Source organism: Harpia harpyja, chromosome 6, assembly GCF_026419915.1.
Source record: "Harpia harpyja isolate bHarHar1 chromosome 6, bHarHar1 primary haplotype, whole genome shotgun sequence".
In the NCBI taxonomy this organism is placed as follows: Eukaryota; Metazoa; Chordata; class Aves; order Accipitriformes; family Accipitridae; genus Harpia; species Harpia harpyja.
Window position 1 is genome coordinate 68,585,285 of NC_068945.1, and position 14,206 is coordinate 68,599,490.

At 42.0% G+C, this 14,206-nt stretch overlaps 1 protein-coding gene across 1 annotated transcript in view; it reads left to right on the forward strand.

Moving 5' to 3' along the window:
• The window catches only part of EXOC4 (exocyst complex component 4), a 414,930-nt gene that overhangs the window by 293,069 nt on the left and 107,655 nt on the right, over positions 1–14,206 (forward strand). Inside the window, exon 11 of the mRNA XM_052789476.1 lies at positions 12,842–13,061. Coding sequence (XP_052645436.1) covers positions 12,842–13,061 — 220 coding nt within the window. The remainder of the gene's footprint in view (positions 1–12,841; positions 13,062–14,206) is intronic.

Below are 14,206 nucleotides of genomic sequence, written 5' to 3' on the forward strand. Positions count from 1 at the left end.
GAATTTGGCTCTTAGTGAAACACAGAGCAGCTTCCTTGATTAACCAAATATTGTCCCACCCAGATTCTCCAGTCAGGCAATGAGGTATACGGAAAGGATCTAGGATCTATGTTCTTCTACTCCGTCTGATACATTCCAGGGCCATATCTTTGACAACTTTAGTTGCAGGGTTAAAACGTGGAAAGGAAGGTTAAGGGATGAACTTGACATTGGCTGGGATAGAGGGACTTAATGCTCTGCCACAGATTTCTGGGGTGATGGTGTCTTATTTGCTATTGTAAAATGGGAAGTGGTCTGGGCACATGGAGAGAGCAGGGCTGTCCATGGAACTGAGTTTCCCAAATACTTGGAAGGACACAGGGCTGGAGGACCTTACTGTCCTACAACTGGTGGTTGAACTGGACCTCCTGGCTGTTTCTCCACATTGGCTAAAAGGAAAGCCAGCTGCTGCAGAGAGGACAGCCAGAATCACTCATCAGCTATTCACTGTAGATGCCACAGTGTTGTGATGCCTATGTTAGGTGTCTATAGCAGGACACCTGAACTTGGCCATACGTGTGCCTGGAGACAGTAGCTCCATCAAGCCCTGATTCTCCAAGACGTCCCCAGGTGGGCCCTGGAGTCCCAATCTCTTGGTCTGGGCTTTTCATTTGCCCCGATGTGTTTTTTGGAGTAACCCCTGATTTAAGTGATGGACCATACCCCTGTCCGCACACTGGAGAGTAATCAGTCAGTTGGAGGATAATGAAAGATCGCGCCATCTGTCTGCTTATTTAATGGAGTGTCAGCACATAGCAAATAGGAAGTAATTGGATTGACAGACACAGAGCCAGTTATTAGGCTGTTTGCTATCTGATTGGGAAAAGCAGAGGAGCAGAGAGGTGTAGCAAAGCTAATCTGATAGTGTCTGTTGTTGTAAGCGCACACAATCTGCCACACCAAATTCACGGGCTTTAAAACCGCTGGCTGGTTGGAGTTGTTCCTCGCTGCCATCCGCTCCAAAGCTATCCTTGCATTCGTATTACAAATCATTTATAATGCAATCTAATAAAAAACAGTTTGCATAAAGATGGTGCCCATTTATAAAGCTGTCACCACAGCTACTCTATTAATAGAGCCATTTTAAAGATTTATAGTCAGCATATGTTACTTTTTACAGGGGCCAGATTGAGATCTGTGGGGTTTGAGCACAAAGAATGTGCCACCAGATCAGAATTAAAAATAATATGAATAATAAGTTAATTGTTACAAAGCTGTTATGCTCAAGAGAGAATGTGAAGTTGGGAGGGGTTATCATTACATTTCAGTGGTGGTCAACAAACTAAATGTAATATGTCATTAAAGGAAATAGGATTTAATAATACAAAAAGCTAAAGTTAGTGAACTTCATATTTCAGATCACTTTGTGTAATAAGATGACATTGTACGATGGTTCTGTTAACATCTTTATCGATGCATGATGCTAAAGTGTTTTATACGCATTTAATGAAACCCCACAATATTTCTATGCGATAGGCAGGAATTCATTTAGAATTGACTGTCAAGATTGTTTAAAATTACAATGCTTTTTAAGCAAGGCTGTATGTATTTTCTACCTTGCATAGTACCGAACACATCAGTAGTAGTGAAATTGTGTTACCTGTTGTAGTGTCATGGGAAGTAAAGCATTGCCATTACCTTTAGTAAGTTAGAAACAGAAGAAGCGGTGGGATCCTACAGGTTTGACTTCGTCTCGTGGGCAGAAAGTGCCTCTAAGCGTAGACATGCCCTGGGTTCACGTAAAATAAATACATCACACAACTTCTAGAGAGAGAGAGATTGATTGACCATGGTTAGTACATTTATCTTCTGGCTTCTACAGGATTGGATTTAAATTACAAATGGATCGACAGTGGGTAATTTAGTTCAGTGGTCATTTTGGATTATCATCTCCATCATGAAGCAATCTTGTAACTTTGAGGGAACTGGCAGGCTTTGCTCAACGTCGGTCTAGTTTTGGGCAGGAAGCTTACGGTTTCAGGGACTTGAGCAGAGAGATTTGGTGGTGCAGCTTCAGAAGAGCAAAGGGGTGGCTGGTTATAGGAGCTGTGTTTGCTCAGTTCTGTATAAATTTAAAGCACATAAAATTTATTTGGGTTTTTTTACACTGGCGAATGGTAAAGTAGTAGCTCATCAAAGCTGTGTTTCAGGCTGAAAGTGAAGCATGTTGCTGTGGCTGCTGAGCTGCACATCACAGCTCTGCTGTCCCCATTCGCTGGAGGTGCAGCATTTTACATCTTCCTCTTACCTGGATGTGCACAGTTGAGGTTTGTTGGCATCTTAACAATACAGTGCCCTTCTGCAGTTTTGAGGATCTCTTGCTTTGCAAACATTTATTGCTTGTTGCAGTAATGGGGAAACTGGGGCTCTTTATACCCAAACAACCCCCAAAAGTTCCTCAATAAATTAGGAAGAGACAAAAACATTCAACCACAGGTTTCCTGCTTCCAGGTTCACATTGTAAAGAACCTGTACCTGCTCAAAAGGATTAAAAGGAGGTTCATGGCATATAGGGAATAAAGCTACTTTATATTTGTTCTCAAAATGAACTCAGAGGCCTCATAGCGTAGTTATGAGTCTGTAGGGGGTGAGCAGAATAAAAGTAGAAGTCGGCTCTCAAAAGCACCCGTGTAGGTGTGGGCTGATACGAGACTGCATTACACGCTGGTGTGTGTAGCTGCGCACGCACAGACACACATGCAGCTCTGCCGAAATGCAGCCTCGTGGAGGGGAGCAAACATAACCCGCTGCTCACCGGTGACATCTGAAGAGGTTTTTGTCTTGGTGCTGCAAGGTGAAAACCCGTCTTTTAACAAGTATGCTGTGGAGGGTCTTTAGGATCTGAACAAAGCTCTGGTTTTTTAGGTTTGATCTAAAAGACCTCTGCAAAGATGTGGAGCAAACTGAATTCGTCTGCTGTAGGGGGATGAACGGTCCAACGCCAAGGCATGGCTCTTGCAAGAAGCCACAGACAGTACATTGCTTTAACATCCCATACTGTGCTGTATGTACCGAAGCCACCGTTCTCCACTTTACACCGAGGTGCTCTCAGGGAGAAGGTGTGCGTTTATAGATTTCTCTGATGAGATGTACGCCTTGTAGGATAAATAAATCACTCCAAAGGCCCAGATCCCTCCAGTATTTTTATGGGCTGGGAGTTCAGAAGAAAATGAAGAGGCTGAACAGCAGCTGCATTTTGGTTGTAGAAGACAGGCAAGTCTTCTCTTCACTCAGTGTTTGTTAGTAAGCATTGCCTTCTCGTGCTTGTTAAATGCTTCTAATGCTTAAAATACACTTTTGGGGATGTGTTTTAGGTTGGTGCTGAGGGTCACGTCAGAGTTCAGCCATGTTTTCACCCATAGTTAGGATTCTTGCTTGCTGTTTGTTGTGAATAATTGAAACGTCAAGCAGTCATTCTGCCTCAGTAATAAAAAATGATGCAATGCGAAGCAAACTAGAGCAATGCTACTGATCACTTTTTAAGCCTCATCACAGAGAGGCAGCATGGGTGGAAAAACAATATGGAAGGCGGATCAAGGATTGTCAGTATCAGGACAGGGTGAGGTGAGGAGAGGACTGACAGTGAATCCCATATCTTGGTGTACATTTGCAATAACCAAGCGACGATGACTTAGTGCCTACCAACCACATGTTCCTGGCCCTTTCTGGATGCCACGTAAGCCATGGGTCATGCTTTACTTCCAGGTCACAACAAGGATAAGGATACGTCTAATCACTTATCGCAGCTTGGCTGATAACCATAACTCAACCTTGGAGATCATCTCTCCATACCACATAGAGATGCCACCTTGGTCTAAAGCCGACCAGTTGCATCATGTGCAGAGCTCCTTGGGAGAGGGAGTAAATCCCCCAAACCTCCACCAGTGACTGCTGCCGCAGCTCTAGCTTGTGTTGCTCTCCCTGTAGCACTTATGATTCATATTTTGGGTGCATCCTCATTAACAGAACGAGCTGATGTGATTCACGCTTGAGTTATTCTTCTTTTGCCTGCCTTCAAAGAGAAGCAGCTGTACCCCATCTGCTCACAGAGGGAGCTGCTTGTGGGTCTTCCAGACGTATAAATGCTGTATGCAGATTTTTGGTGCTGGTAATTGCTCTGTTTCATCTGCAGAAAGGGAAATAACATATTAGCAGGAACAGTGTCTAGAGACAGAAGAGGAATAAAGTTAGATTTTCACTGCTGTAAATTCATAGGTCAGTGGATTGGTTTTTAACTCTGCAGATTAATGCCTTTACAGATTTACAACTAGGCTCAAAATCTACCCAGTTTCTATTTCTTAAGTAACATAGCCCTGTTCCAGTGGTCTGTACAGTATATTTTCCCATGTTTTGCCCAGGACTGCGATGTTGATACACCTTTCATAGCCATCATTTCATGGTAACAACTCAGAGTTACGCTGTTTTGTTCCTTTTGAAACTCAATTTCTCCGAGAGGGTCACAAAACTCCAGGTTGTTTCTCGCTCAGATGTACCACTCTTGGAAAAATCATGCCTGGCTATTAGCTGAGGTTTGGCAGTGGATGGAAATGGAGCTGATTCTCAAAGCTCGCTCATGCCCTCGCAAGGATAGAGACCATGAGATATGAGCATCAGTCCAACCGCCACACCAGAAACCTTCCATCGGGTGGGGTCTTGCTAATATTTGCGAAGCATGAATTACCTTGTGCCATCTTCATCGAGGAAATCGTTACTCCTATAGATGAGATTTACCTCTGACAAGATGAAAATGAAAAGCGAGGAAGCGTCTTTGCGGCAGTGCACCCACATCACCTCTACTCAGCTGGATCGGAGCAGAAGGATGTTTTCATCCATGCCCTTGCTGGTGGGTGTTAATGAAGATGTTCAGCTACAACAGCAACCCCAAAAGCAATTGAAAGCACTTTTGAGGCCATGAGGAGGGGAATGGAAATGTGGGGTGCTGTTCAAATTATGCAGTTGAAAAGGTTGTAATTAGCACGTTAAAATTTGCCTCCAAGGTTCAACCTCCCCAACAAAAATCCACTGTGGTTCTGCTGCTGCTGCTTGTGGTTCTGGCTTGGTGAGAGGAGGCATCTGAGCTATAGGATATGAAATATGCATTTCTATACATTATGAAGCTCTAGATCTAATTAGTTCTGACTCTACGTCTTGTGGTCCAAATACTGTCCAATATTCCCCTCTGGAGACATCAGAAGAAATTGCACTTGGTCTGGTCCTGAGATAGTTGCACTAAGTCAGAAAGTTGTGTTCTTCAGGTGACAGGTGAGCATTAAATAAGCAATATTTTTAGCACAAGATGATAGCTAAATTATAATTTAATTTTTTTCTGAGCGTGTGTGGTGTTTGTAGTACCTCAAGGGCAACGAAATACTTATTTTTATATTACACCTGCACGGGAAGGAGGTATTTCTTACCTCAATCTCATGGATGAGCAACTACAACACAGAAATCAATTCTTCAAAGCTCATATTTTTTAGCTACTGTTAAAAAAAGTAGTTCTGGACTCTTTCATCTTTCAGCGCTAAAGCTGTCAGCTCTATGGGGACATACTCAGAAGCCTTTACACTAACCAGAAGAGCTATAGCACATAGTTGAGATTTTTTTGACTGAGGATTTCTGTTTGTATGGGGGAGGGACTGAAGGGATGGGGACTGACAGTAGAATCTGGCCATTTGCCCAAAACAGCCCATCAGACACCAGTCTGGCTGGTACTGCCAGTTACTTGTGTTAAGCTGAAACCTTAATATTTTAGTGAAAAATGCCCAAATTTGGTGTTTTCTGTTAACAGCAGTCATTTTCGATAGTTGTTACCTTGCTGGACGTTTTCTAGGCTATATAATATTTCAAAATAGCAGCAAATTAATGCTTTTTTGTCTGATATTTGCTGGGGTTTTGTCTGGTTTTGCTAAGCTTTTGAATGCATGTAGCATAGCTAAATCTCCATTGAGTGTCCCAGAGCTGTTTACACTTTTTTATGATAATTATAACTTTTAATCACATTTGGGGTCACCTAGAGAAGAGCTTAAACCTTTATTCCTCCTGTTGTCCCCTGCATACAGCTCCCTTTGGACTGACTTCATACAGAAGCATCTCTGTTATCTTGCATATAGCCACAGTATTTACCAGCAGCGTGCTCCTCAGTGAAATATCAGTCCTAGGATAACTGATAATGTAACCAGAATAATTCTCTGTAGTCAAGTTTTTATGCAAAATAATGTGCTTTCTGTTACCTTAGTACCTATTTGACTGGTCTTCAGTAACAAACAATCTCTGGTCTATGTGCTGCAGTGACTTTTTAAAATTTAATTGCATTTATTGTATTCCGCACGTGTGTAATGGTCCGTACTTTTTGGTACGGGACCATCGCTAGGTCTTACTTTGGCAGAGAATAGCGGAGTCAGAGGATGGACCAGACTGCAGGATGGATGAGAAGTAGGTTTTATTCCAACTAGATCATTACGTGAACTGAATGTACTGAAATACATACCAGTTTGGTTGCACATAGATGTTGAAATAGCCTGTTTGCCTGGCCATGTTATCACAGGGGTGATAAATTAGGAATCAGAGCTGTACCTTGTTGGTTATCAAAGAGCTTGGCAGGAGAACATCGTCTTTGGCTGTCCCTTCTGTTGACCCTCTCCCAAAACAGCCGCCATTGAGGTGGGGAGGCTTTCTGAATGGGTAGTGGACAATCTGGGATCTTCCAAGTGTCTCTCTTGGTTTGAATGTGTCTTCAAACCTTCACGAACCTATAGTCTTGGATATTTTAACTCTTAATTTCCTTGAATCTGAACAACCAGTTTGGGACTTGCCGTTCTGTCGGTAACCAGTATCCAGTTCAAAGGATCTCTGATGTTTCCTTAATGTTTCCTTGCTTTGTGTAAGCTCACCAAAAGGTTCATTCCAGGTACTTGGAGGTTTTATGACTAAGATAGAGGGAAAAGAACAGTTTAAGATCATACAAAAATGAAACAAGCTGAAATGTAAATTTGGGCTGAATGTCTGTAAAAATTTTCTTAATGAGGTTTTGGAATGTTTTATTTTTTCTGCTGTCATTCATTTGTTTGAGGAGGGAATTTCAGATAATATTATCATCATCATTAAGAAAAAGAGTAGTTGACGTTACGCGCTTTCAATGACATGTCTTCAGTTTCTTTTAATGATATTTTAGAAGACATAACAAGAAGACAGAAGAAAGCCTTGGGAAGGTGAGAGTTGTGAGTTTCTAAATCAATCCATATAGCTTTTTTAGGTTTTATGGGTTTTATTACACACTTTCAGCCTAGGTAAGACAGTCCTCATAGCCAATTAAGTTGTGAGTTAGAATGAATTAAATTTTCTGAAATGGTTTGCCTTTTTTTCTTTTTTAATCCAAATGACTGTCATTTACAAAAAGATACTTCATTTTACTGAAAGTGCTTTTCTGTCTAAGGGGAATGCTTAATTGCAGCCGCAAATCACCTCAAATGTTTTCATAGGAGGATAAAGTAAGTTAAAAATTGTGCATCATTTTGAAAATGCAGGTTCTGAATTCAGGATAAGATGCAGATTTCTGGTTTTTATCCCGGCTGCTCTCTTCAAGAACTCCATCCTGGCCAGACGTCTCATAAAAGTGTCCTTCAGAGCAGTGACATCCCTACGAGCCTTTTTAGGATTTCAGGCAATTCCCAGAGCTATCTACAGTGACCATTATCCAAAATCCGGTGACACACGTCACTCTGCATTTTTATTCAGAGAAAGCATTTTTGCATTTTGCCGGTCTGACATACATGGTGGTTATGTTAAATAGGTGTAATTGCTCAGTGATAGGGGAATTTTCAATCCTGAATGTGCCACGTGGCTCATTCTCTCACATTTAGAGAATACACCCCACGGCATGTTAACCTTTATAGGTTTTTCTTCAGTTTTTGTGTGCCAGTGAGAGATGATTTTAAATGTGGTTGTTGATACTGTTTCAGAAACCCTACTAAATTACAACTGAATGGTGCTTTTTCGAGTAGAATAATCAAAGCAAATGGAAAGTGAATCAAAGCTGTTCCTCCAAGGCCTTCTTTATGGCCCCTTTTTACAGTGAGCTATATCTCAAATTTCCCTCTTTGGAGAGTAAAAAGAAAATAGTAGGGTATAAAAAGGGCTCAGTGACACAGCCTTTCACCACCGCAATGTTTTTTGATTGAGGTTTCTTTAGTCATTTGGGTTTACGCACATGCAGGTATGTCCAAAACTGATTTGAGGAATCATGTCGAGACCTAAGTTCCCTGGTGCTCCGCTTTATTCAAATGCCAAAAAGTTTTCTCCACTTTTATTTTTATGCATTTTATATAAGCGTGTCATTGACCAAAATGTGATTTCTTACTTGTGTACGCTGGTTCACACGCAGACATAAATGTTGATCTCTGGGATAGCCATGGGTCAAATTGCTTTTCTGACATCTTAACAGTTACATGGATAGCTTGGATGAGTAACACAGGAACATTTTTTGAAAGTACTCTTAGAATTGTTTTTTTTAGATGCTCTTAAACATTTTTTCCTTTATAAAGACTGAATTATGTTTGAATAAGTTAACCACCAGCATTTGAAATTTAAATAAATAAATAGCACAGTGTGTGACTGTGAATATATGTGTATGTGTCTGCCAAGCAGAAAATAGAGAATATCTGTTAGGTCTTTAATGCCACCCAATACTTCCCATTTCAAAAAATTCATTTTCAGTTTTTTGTAATTTGGCTAGTCTTTAATTGCCAACTGGGGGTAGATTTTTTTTTTAGAAAAATGTGTCTAAAATACTTGTTCTTTCTGAGAATGAGAAGCACATCGTACATGTTGGCAAATTCTGGTGACCTTTTCTTTGGCTGGGAATTTGCATCTTCACATTTCTCAGTAAGAACTGTTGTGTAAAGGTTGCGCCTTTTGCCATTCCTCTGAGAATACACCAAAATTTGGCTTAGTTACACACCTTTGAAGAACTGCAGTGCTCACTCCTAAGAGGCTTCCAGTTCGTAGCACCTGAAGTTCCTGTTGGGCACGATTCTGCCCATGGCTAACCAGGACCAAGCCAAGGGCAAGGACCTTGCAAAGGTGCTGGTTCCTGAGCCAAGGACTGCCTCCTCTCGCAGTGTTTTTTGGGCTCCCATAACTGTTGGGCTCCAGCTGCCTGGAGAAGGATGCTTCCTGATGTAAGTGCCAAGAAGAGAGGAGAAACATAGGATGAACAAGTGGTATTGGGAACCAAGGAAAATAAGAGAACTGGTGGCCAAATTCCCGCAAACAGGAGTCATATGAAGAAACGAGAAGGCAGGAAGAAGGAAGCTTGGAAGAGGTGCAGACAGCCCCATGGGACTTTGTGGCAGAGGTGTCTCACTTGGTGTCACAGGGATTGACACAGGTGACAGTTGGCTGCCGGTGTGTTTTACTCCGGTCACGCAGCAGAGTTGCAAAGCCCCAACTCTGTGACATTCATTGTCCGAACGCCTACCATCCTTTTCCAAGGACAAGACAAGGATCTGCTGATAAGAGCAATACTGTGCCATTGTGTAATTAAAAATTATACCATGATGTCATGCACAGCAGGCCAAACTAAGGTGACACAAGCGACTTCAATCCTTGCTTTTCCAAACTTGTCAGTGTTTGACTTTGCATCCTTCATTCTCTTAAGAAATACACAAAATGAATGTTTGCCATTAGATTAATCTGTTCTTAATGGCATTCTGAATAACCCTCCCAATACTTAACACGTAGCGTGCGTCACTGTTGCAGTGTAACGTGCTAGAAGGATTCTTGGTGCAAATCTGCCGTACGTCGATATCTGGAGCCTCGTGATGCTTGCTTGGGTGCCCCGGCCGTGTGCTCAGTGAGTGGGGTTTTCCGCTTGGTGGGATCAAGGTTGGAGCTGCACAGTGGCTGCCTCGAGTGCTCCATTTGCAGAGCAGATGTGGGACTCATCCTGGCTGGTGAAAACATTGCGAGGTCATCTTTGAACCATAGCAAATGATAGCAAATTGGATCCCAGTTGTCCTTCTTTTAGGCTGTACTAAGCGGTAATGTACTTGTACCATTGGAGTATCAGATTCATGAACTCTTAGGGCTGTTCCCTACTGTAAGACATGCTCTGACATCCATACTACATTTTTCTTTACCTTTTCTGTACTTCCATTTCCTTTGGTAGAGATCTTTTGATTAAATGAAGACTTCAGAAATTGTCTATTTTTCATTACCATTATCATTTAATCAAGCTATCCTTGAACATTCAAACTTAAGGTCTCTCATCTGTATCCTCTAGTCCTCCATGCAGTTTCAGTCTTAATAACTTTTTCCTGATATCAAGTTTAAATCTGCTTTCCTAAGCTCTTGACCATTTGTTCTTTATCACAAGTGTTGCTGAGCACTCATAAAATCCCTTCTCGCAGAGACATTGCTATCTAGCAGCTTTCTCGTAATCTGTGATTACTTTATGGTTCGTATCAAGTAAAATAGGGATATATTTTTGATTCTTACCAGTAGTAAGTGAACCACTGTTGTGTTGTCTGTGCCAAGAAATTAAAGCCTATTAGAACATGTCAACCACCAGGACTCGGTTCTCTAATCAAGGTAAAGTTTGCTGGAGATTAAGGCACAGGTCTTTAGGAGAGGTCTGAGATGGTGATTAATGCTAGGTACTGGAAAACAAAAATTCTTGATTACACCTTTTGCTAGCACTGACCTTTCCTACAGCCTCGCGCAAGCAATTTAGTCTCTGGTATAGGAAACACTTAGAAACACCATCAAGCTATTGTGGGATGAGGAGTTGCTGTAGGTCAGCACATCTGAGCTCTAATAATTTGCTGCTAGTTTGTACGTGGCCATTCTCCCTCTAAAAGTTTTCTTCCATTTATGTTGGTTTAGCCATTTTTAAGTGTGTGCTGGATTTTAAAGTGTTTAAAAGTTGTTCCCTTCACTGAAAGTTGCTTGTTTCAAATTCAGGCTGTTCTACCTCTCCTTTCCCATCTGAAAGAGGTATAATGGTATTTGGCTGCACGGTGCAGGTATTGTAAGAGTTAATTCACATTTTTTTGTGAGTTCTATGCATCAGAAGTGCTGTGTAAATAAGCTTATAAAGAAAGAGTGGCAAATTTATTAGCAGACGTGAAAAGATACGGTAAGTTAGTTTAATATGGTCGCATCAACCTTGACAAAATTCCCTTAAGGACATCAGCGGTTGTCACTCGAAGCTGGTGACATTAGGTCTGTTATTTCAGAGATAAGCTCGGTGGTGGTCTCTCTGCTCTCTTCCCAGATGACTCCGCTGTTTCCCTGTTTGATAAAGCCGATTCACATTATCGATCTGTGAAAGCCAGGAAATAAAACTGCCATCCTTTGCACATCTCTCCATGTAGCATCTCTCTTTGGAGAGGCAATCTCCAAACTTAACTGCGAATGGGTCCCCCTACGGAAGCAATAGCTGCATCGGCCCAAATGTGTCACTCCAGACCGATGGAGTCAACACCACAGAGGCTTTAGGGAGCAAATTGTTCAGATTTGAAAGAAATCATGCTACTAAAATTGACAGGAACTCCTCAGTCAGTCCTCTGAAGGGAAGCTGCCTCTTCTGGAGTGCTGATCGTGGAGGTAGAAAATTACAGACTATTAAGCAGACCTCATTGAAGTGTTCAGGAAAATGGTTAGTGGTAAGGCATCTCTAATAAATGCGAACAGCGCTGGAACTGTTAGAGATGTCTCATGCAAAAAAAGTATTTCCTAGTGAAGAAGAGATGGCTTTCAGGGTGCAGAGGGTGTTACTATATATATTGGGAGATCCAAGGTCAAACACTTGCTTCTGCTGCTGCAGCTGTGTAAACAAACATAAAAACAATCCCAGCCTGTCCAGGAGTGGGATTAAAATATAAATGATTGCGAGGCACTTGCGTGCATCAATGAAGAGGGCTGTGTAAACACCAGACACGTTTCTCCCTTTTGGACAGCATGTCTCAGTCCATTATGACTCCAGATACTCAATTCCTAATTATTTTGTTACATACAATTTTGAAAGGAAGACTAATTTCATTGCCTCGGATGTAACTTAAAGAAATGATGAGGTAATTTCTAGAAGAAACTCCTATGTGTTAAACAGATGGCATCACTGAGATAAAGATATTTTGCAGGAGGAGATGGCAAACATTTTGTGTTAAAATATTCCCGGAATCAGCATGCTGTTCTGCATATGCAGGAATGGGATCCTAGGATGAAACAATAACACATAATAAAAATATAGCATAATACAGACATACACAATGCAGTATGACATCAGCATAATACATATGCATTGCTTTTTTCAGTGATATCTCTAGACTTTGAGCTGGAATGTACTGCTGTTCAGTTTAGAGGTGGGAAACCTGGGAATCAAGTGACCAACCCCAGAAAGAACTTTGCCTTTCCAAAGGGATTTCTGACATACTAAATTTTTCATGGGGTTTTAATTTTAAAAAGACGTCTTTCCAGTATGTCTCCAATAGAGCAATCAGTGATTTTTGGACAGATAAACACAAGTCATGCCTGCATTGTGGATTTTCACCAATTCCCTATTTTGTCTGTTCTTCTCCAGCCGCTGAGTCTTTGTCTCACTAGCTGTTGGCATTTAATGTATTTTTTTTGAAGGCTACTTTGTAGACCTTTTCTACTCTTCATGCCCCATGTCATTGCAGCCTGTAGTCATTCCCCCACTGCTGGTGCTTGGCTCTGAGATGTAAGAATGGCAAAGGTAATGCTGACACATTTACAGTAACTACATGGTTGAACTACATTGCATTCTTCCCCTTCTGTTTTCCAGATTTATCCAGGAGATAGAGCACGCCATGGAGCTTGGCCCAACCAAGCAGTGTCCGCTCCGCGAATTCCTCACCATGTATATCAAGAACATCTTCCTCAATCAGGTCCTGGCCGAGATCAATAAAGAGATCGAAGGCGTCACAAAGGCATCTGATCCCCTGAAAATATTGGCTAATGCAGATACCATGAAGATCCTAGGCGTGCAGCGACCTCTTCTGCAGGTAGGAGCTGAGTGAACTGCCAATACAGCCCTTACTGTCCATGTCTAGCCATGAACTGGTTATATATCCGATGAGGAAAGACATGGACCTGCTTGAGCGGGTCCAGAGGAGGGCTACGAAGATGATCAGAGGGCTGGAGCACCTCTCCTGTGAGGACAGGCTGAGAGAGTTGGGGTTGTTCAGCCTGGAGAAGAGAAGGCTCCAGGGAGACCTTATTGCAGCCTTCCAGTACCTAAAGGGGGCTACAGGAAAGCTGGAGAGGGACTTTTTACAAGGGCATGTAGTGATAGGACAAGGGGTAATGGCTTTAAACTGAAAGAGGGTAGATTTAGATTAGATATTAGGAAGAAGTTCTTTACTGTGAGGGTGGTGAGGCACTGGAACACGTTGCCCAGAGAGGTTGTGGCTGCCCCATGCCTGGTAGTGTTCAAGGCCAGGTTGGATGGGGCTTGGAGCAACCTGGTCTAGTGGAAGGTGTCCCTGTCCATGGCAGGGGGGTTGGAAGTAGGTGATATATCTTTCAGGTCCCTTCCAACCCAAACTATTCTATGTTTCTAGGCTGCTATGACCCACAAAAGTTGTCTCAACATTGAGTCTGTAACTACGATCTATTCCAGTGTCACTGTTAGTATAGTCTTTCCTCCTCTGATCTCTGTATGCAGGTATGTAGGTATACATGGGCTCTTACATTTTGCTTGTGCAAGAAGGTATGTCTCTCTTGCTACAAATGTCAAGCTAACGGCATCTTTGCATCTTGCCTGGCACGTGCCATTTTTAAAGCACCTTGTAGCCATCGTGACAAATTGTTACCGACTTTCTTAAACCACTACCATAGAAATTTATTTTCAAGATTTTCAATAACGTGTGCCTCTCTTAGAAGTTCTGGGGACACTTGCAAATCATAGAGCCGTGTGATCGGACTAAATACACGTACCAAACTACCAGGAGGAGCAAAGATGAGGTCTGCTGCCTCCCAAATGCAGCGTGTTTGTGATTGATGTGATGCTGTTGCAGCGAGGCAGCTGTATTGCTTCCTCGGCCAGATAAGAGAGATTTGAGAGATTTGGCTTTGAAGTTAGAGTATTTATATGAGAAGTCTCTTCTGAAACAGCTTTTTTGAGCGCTGATGCGGAGTAGCGATAATA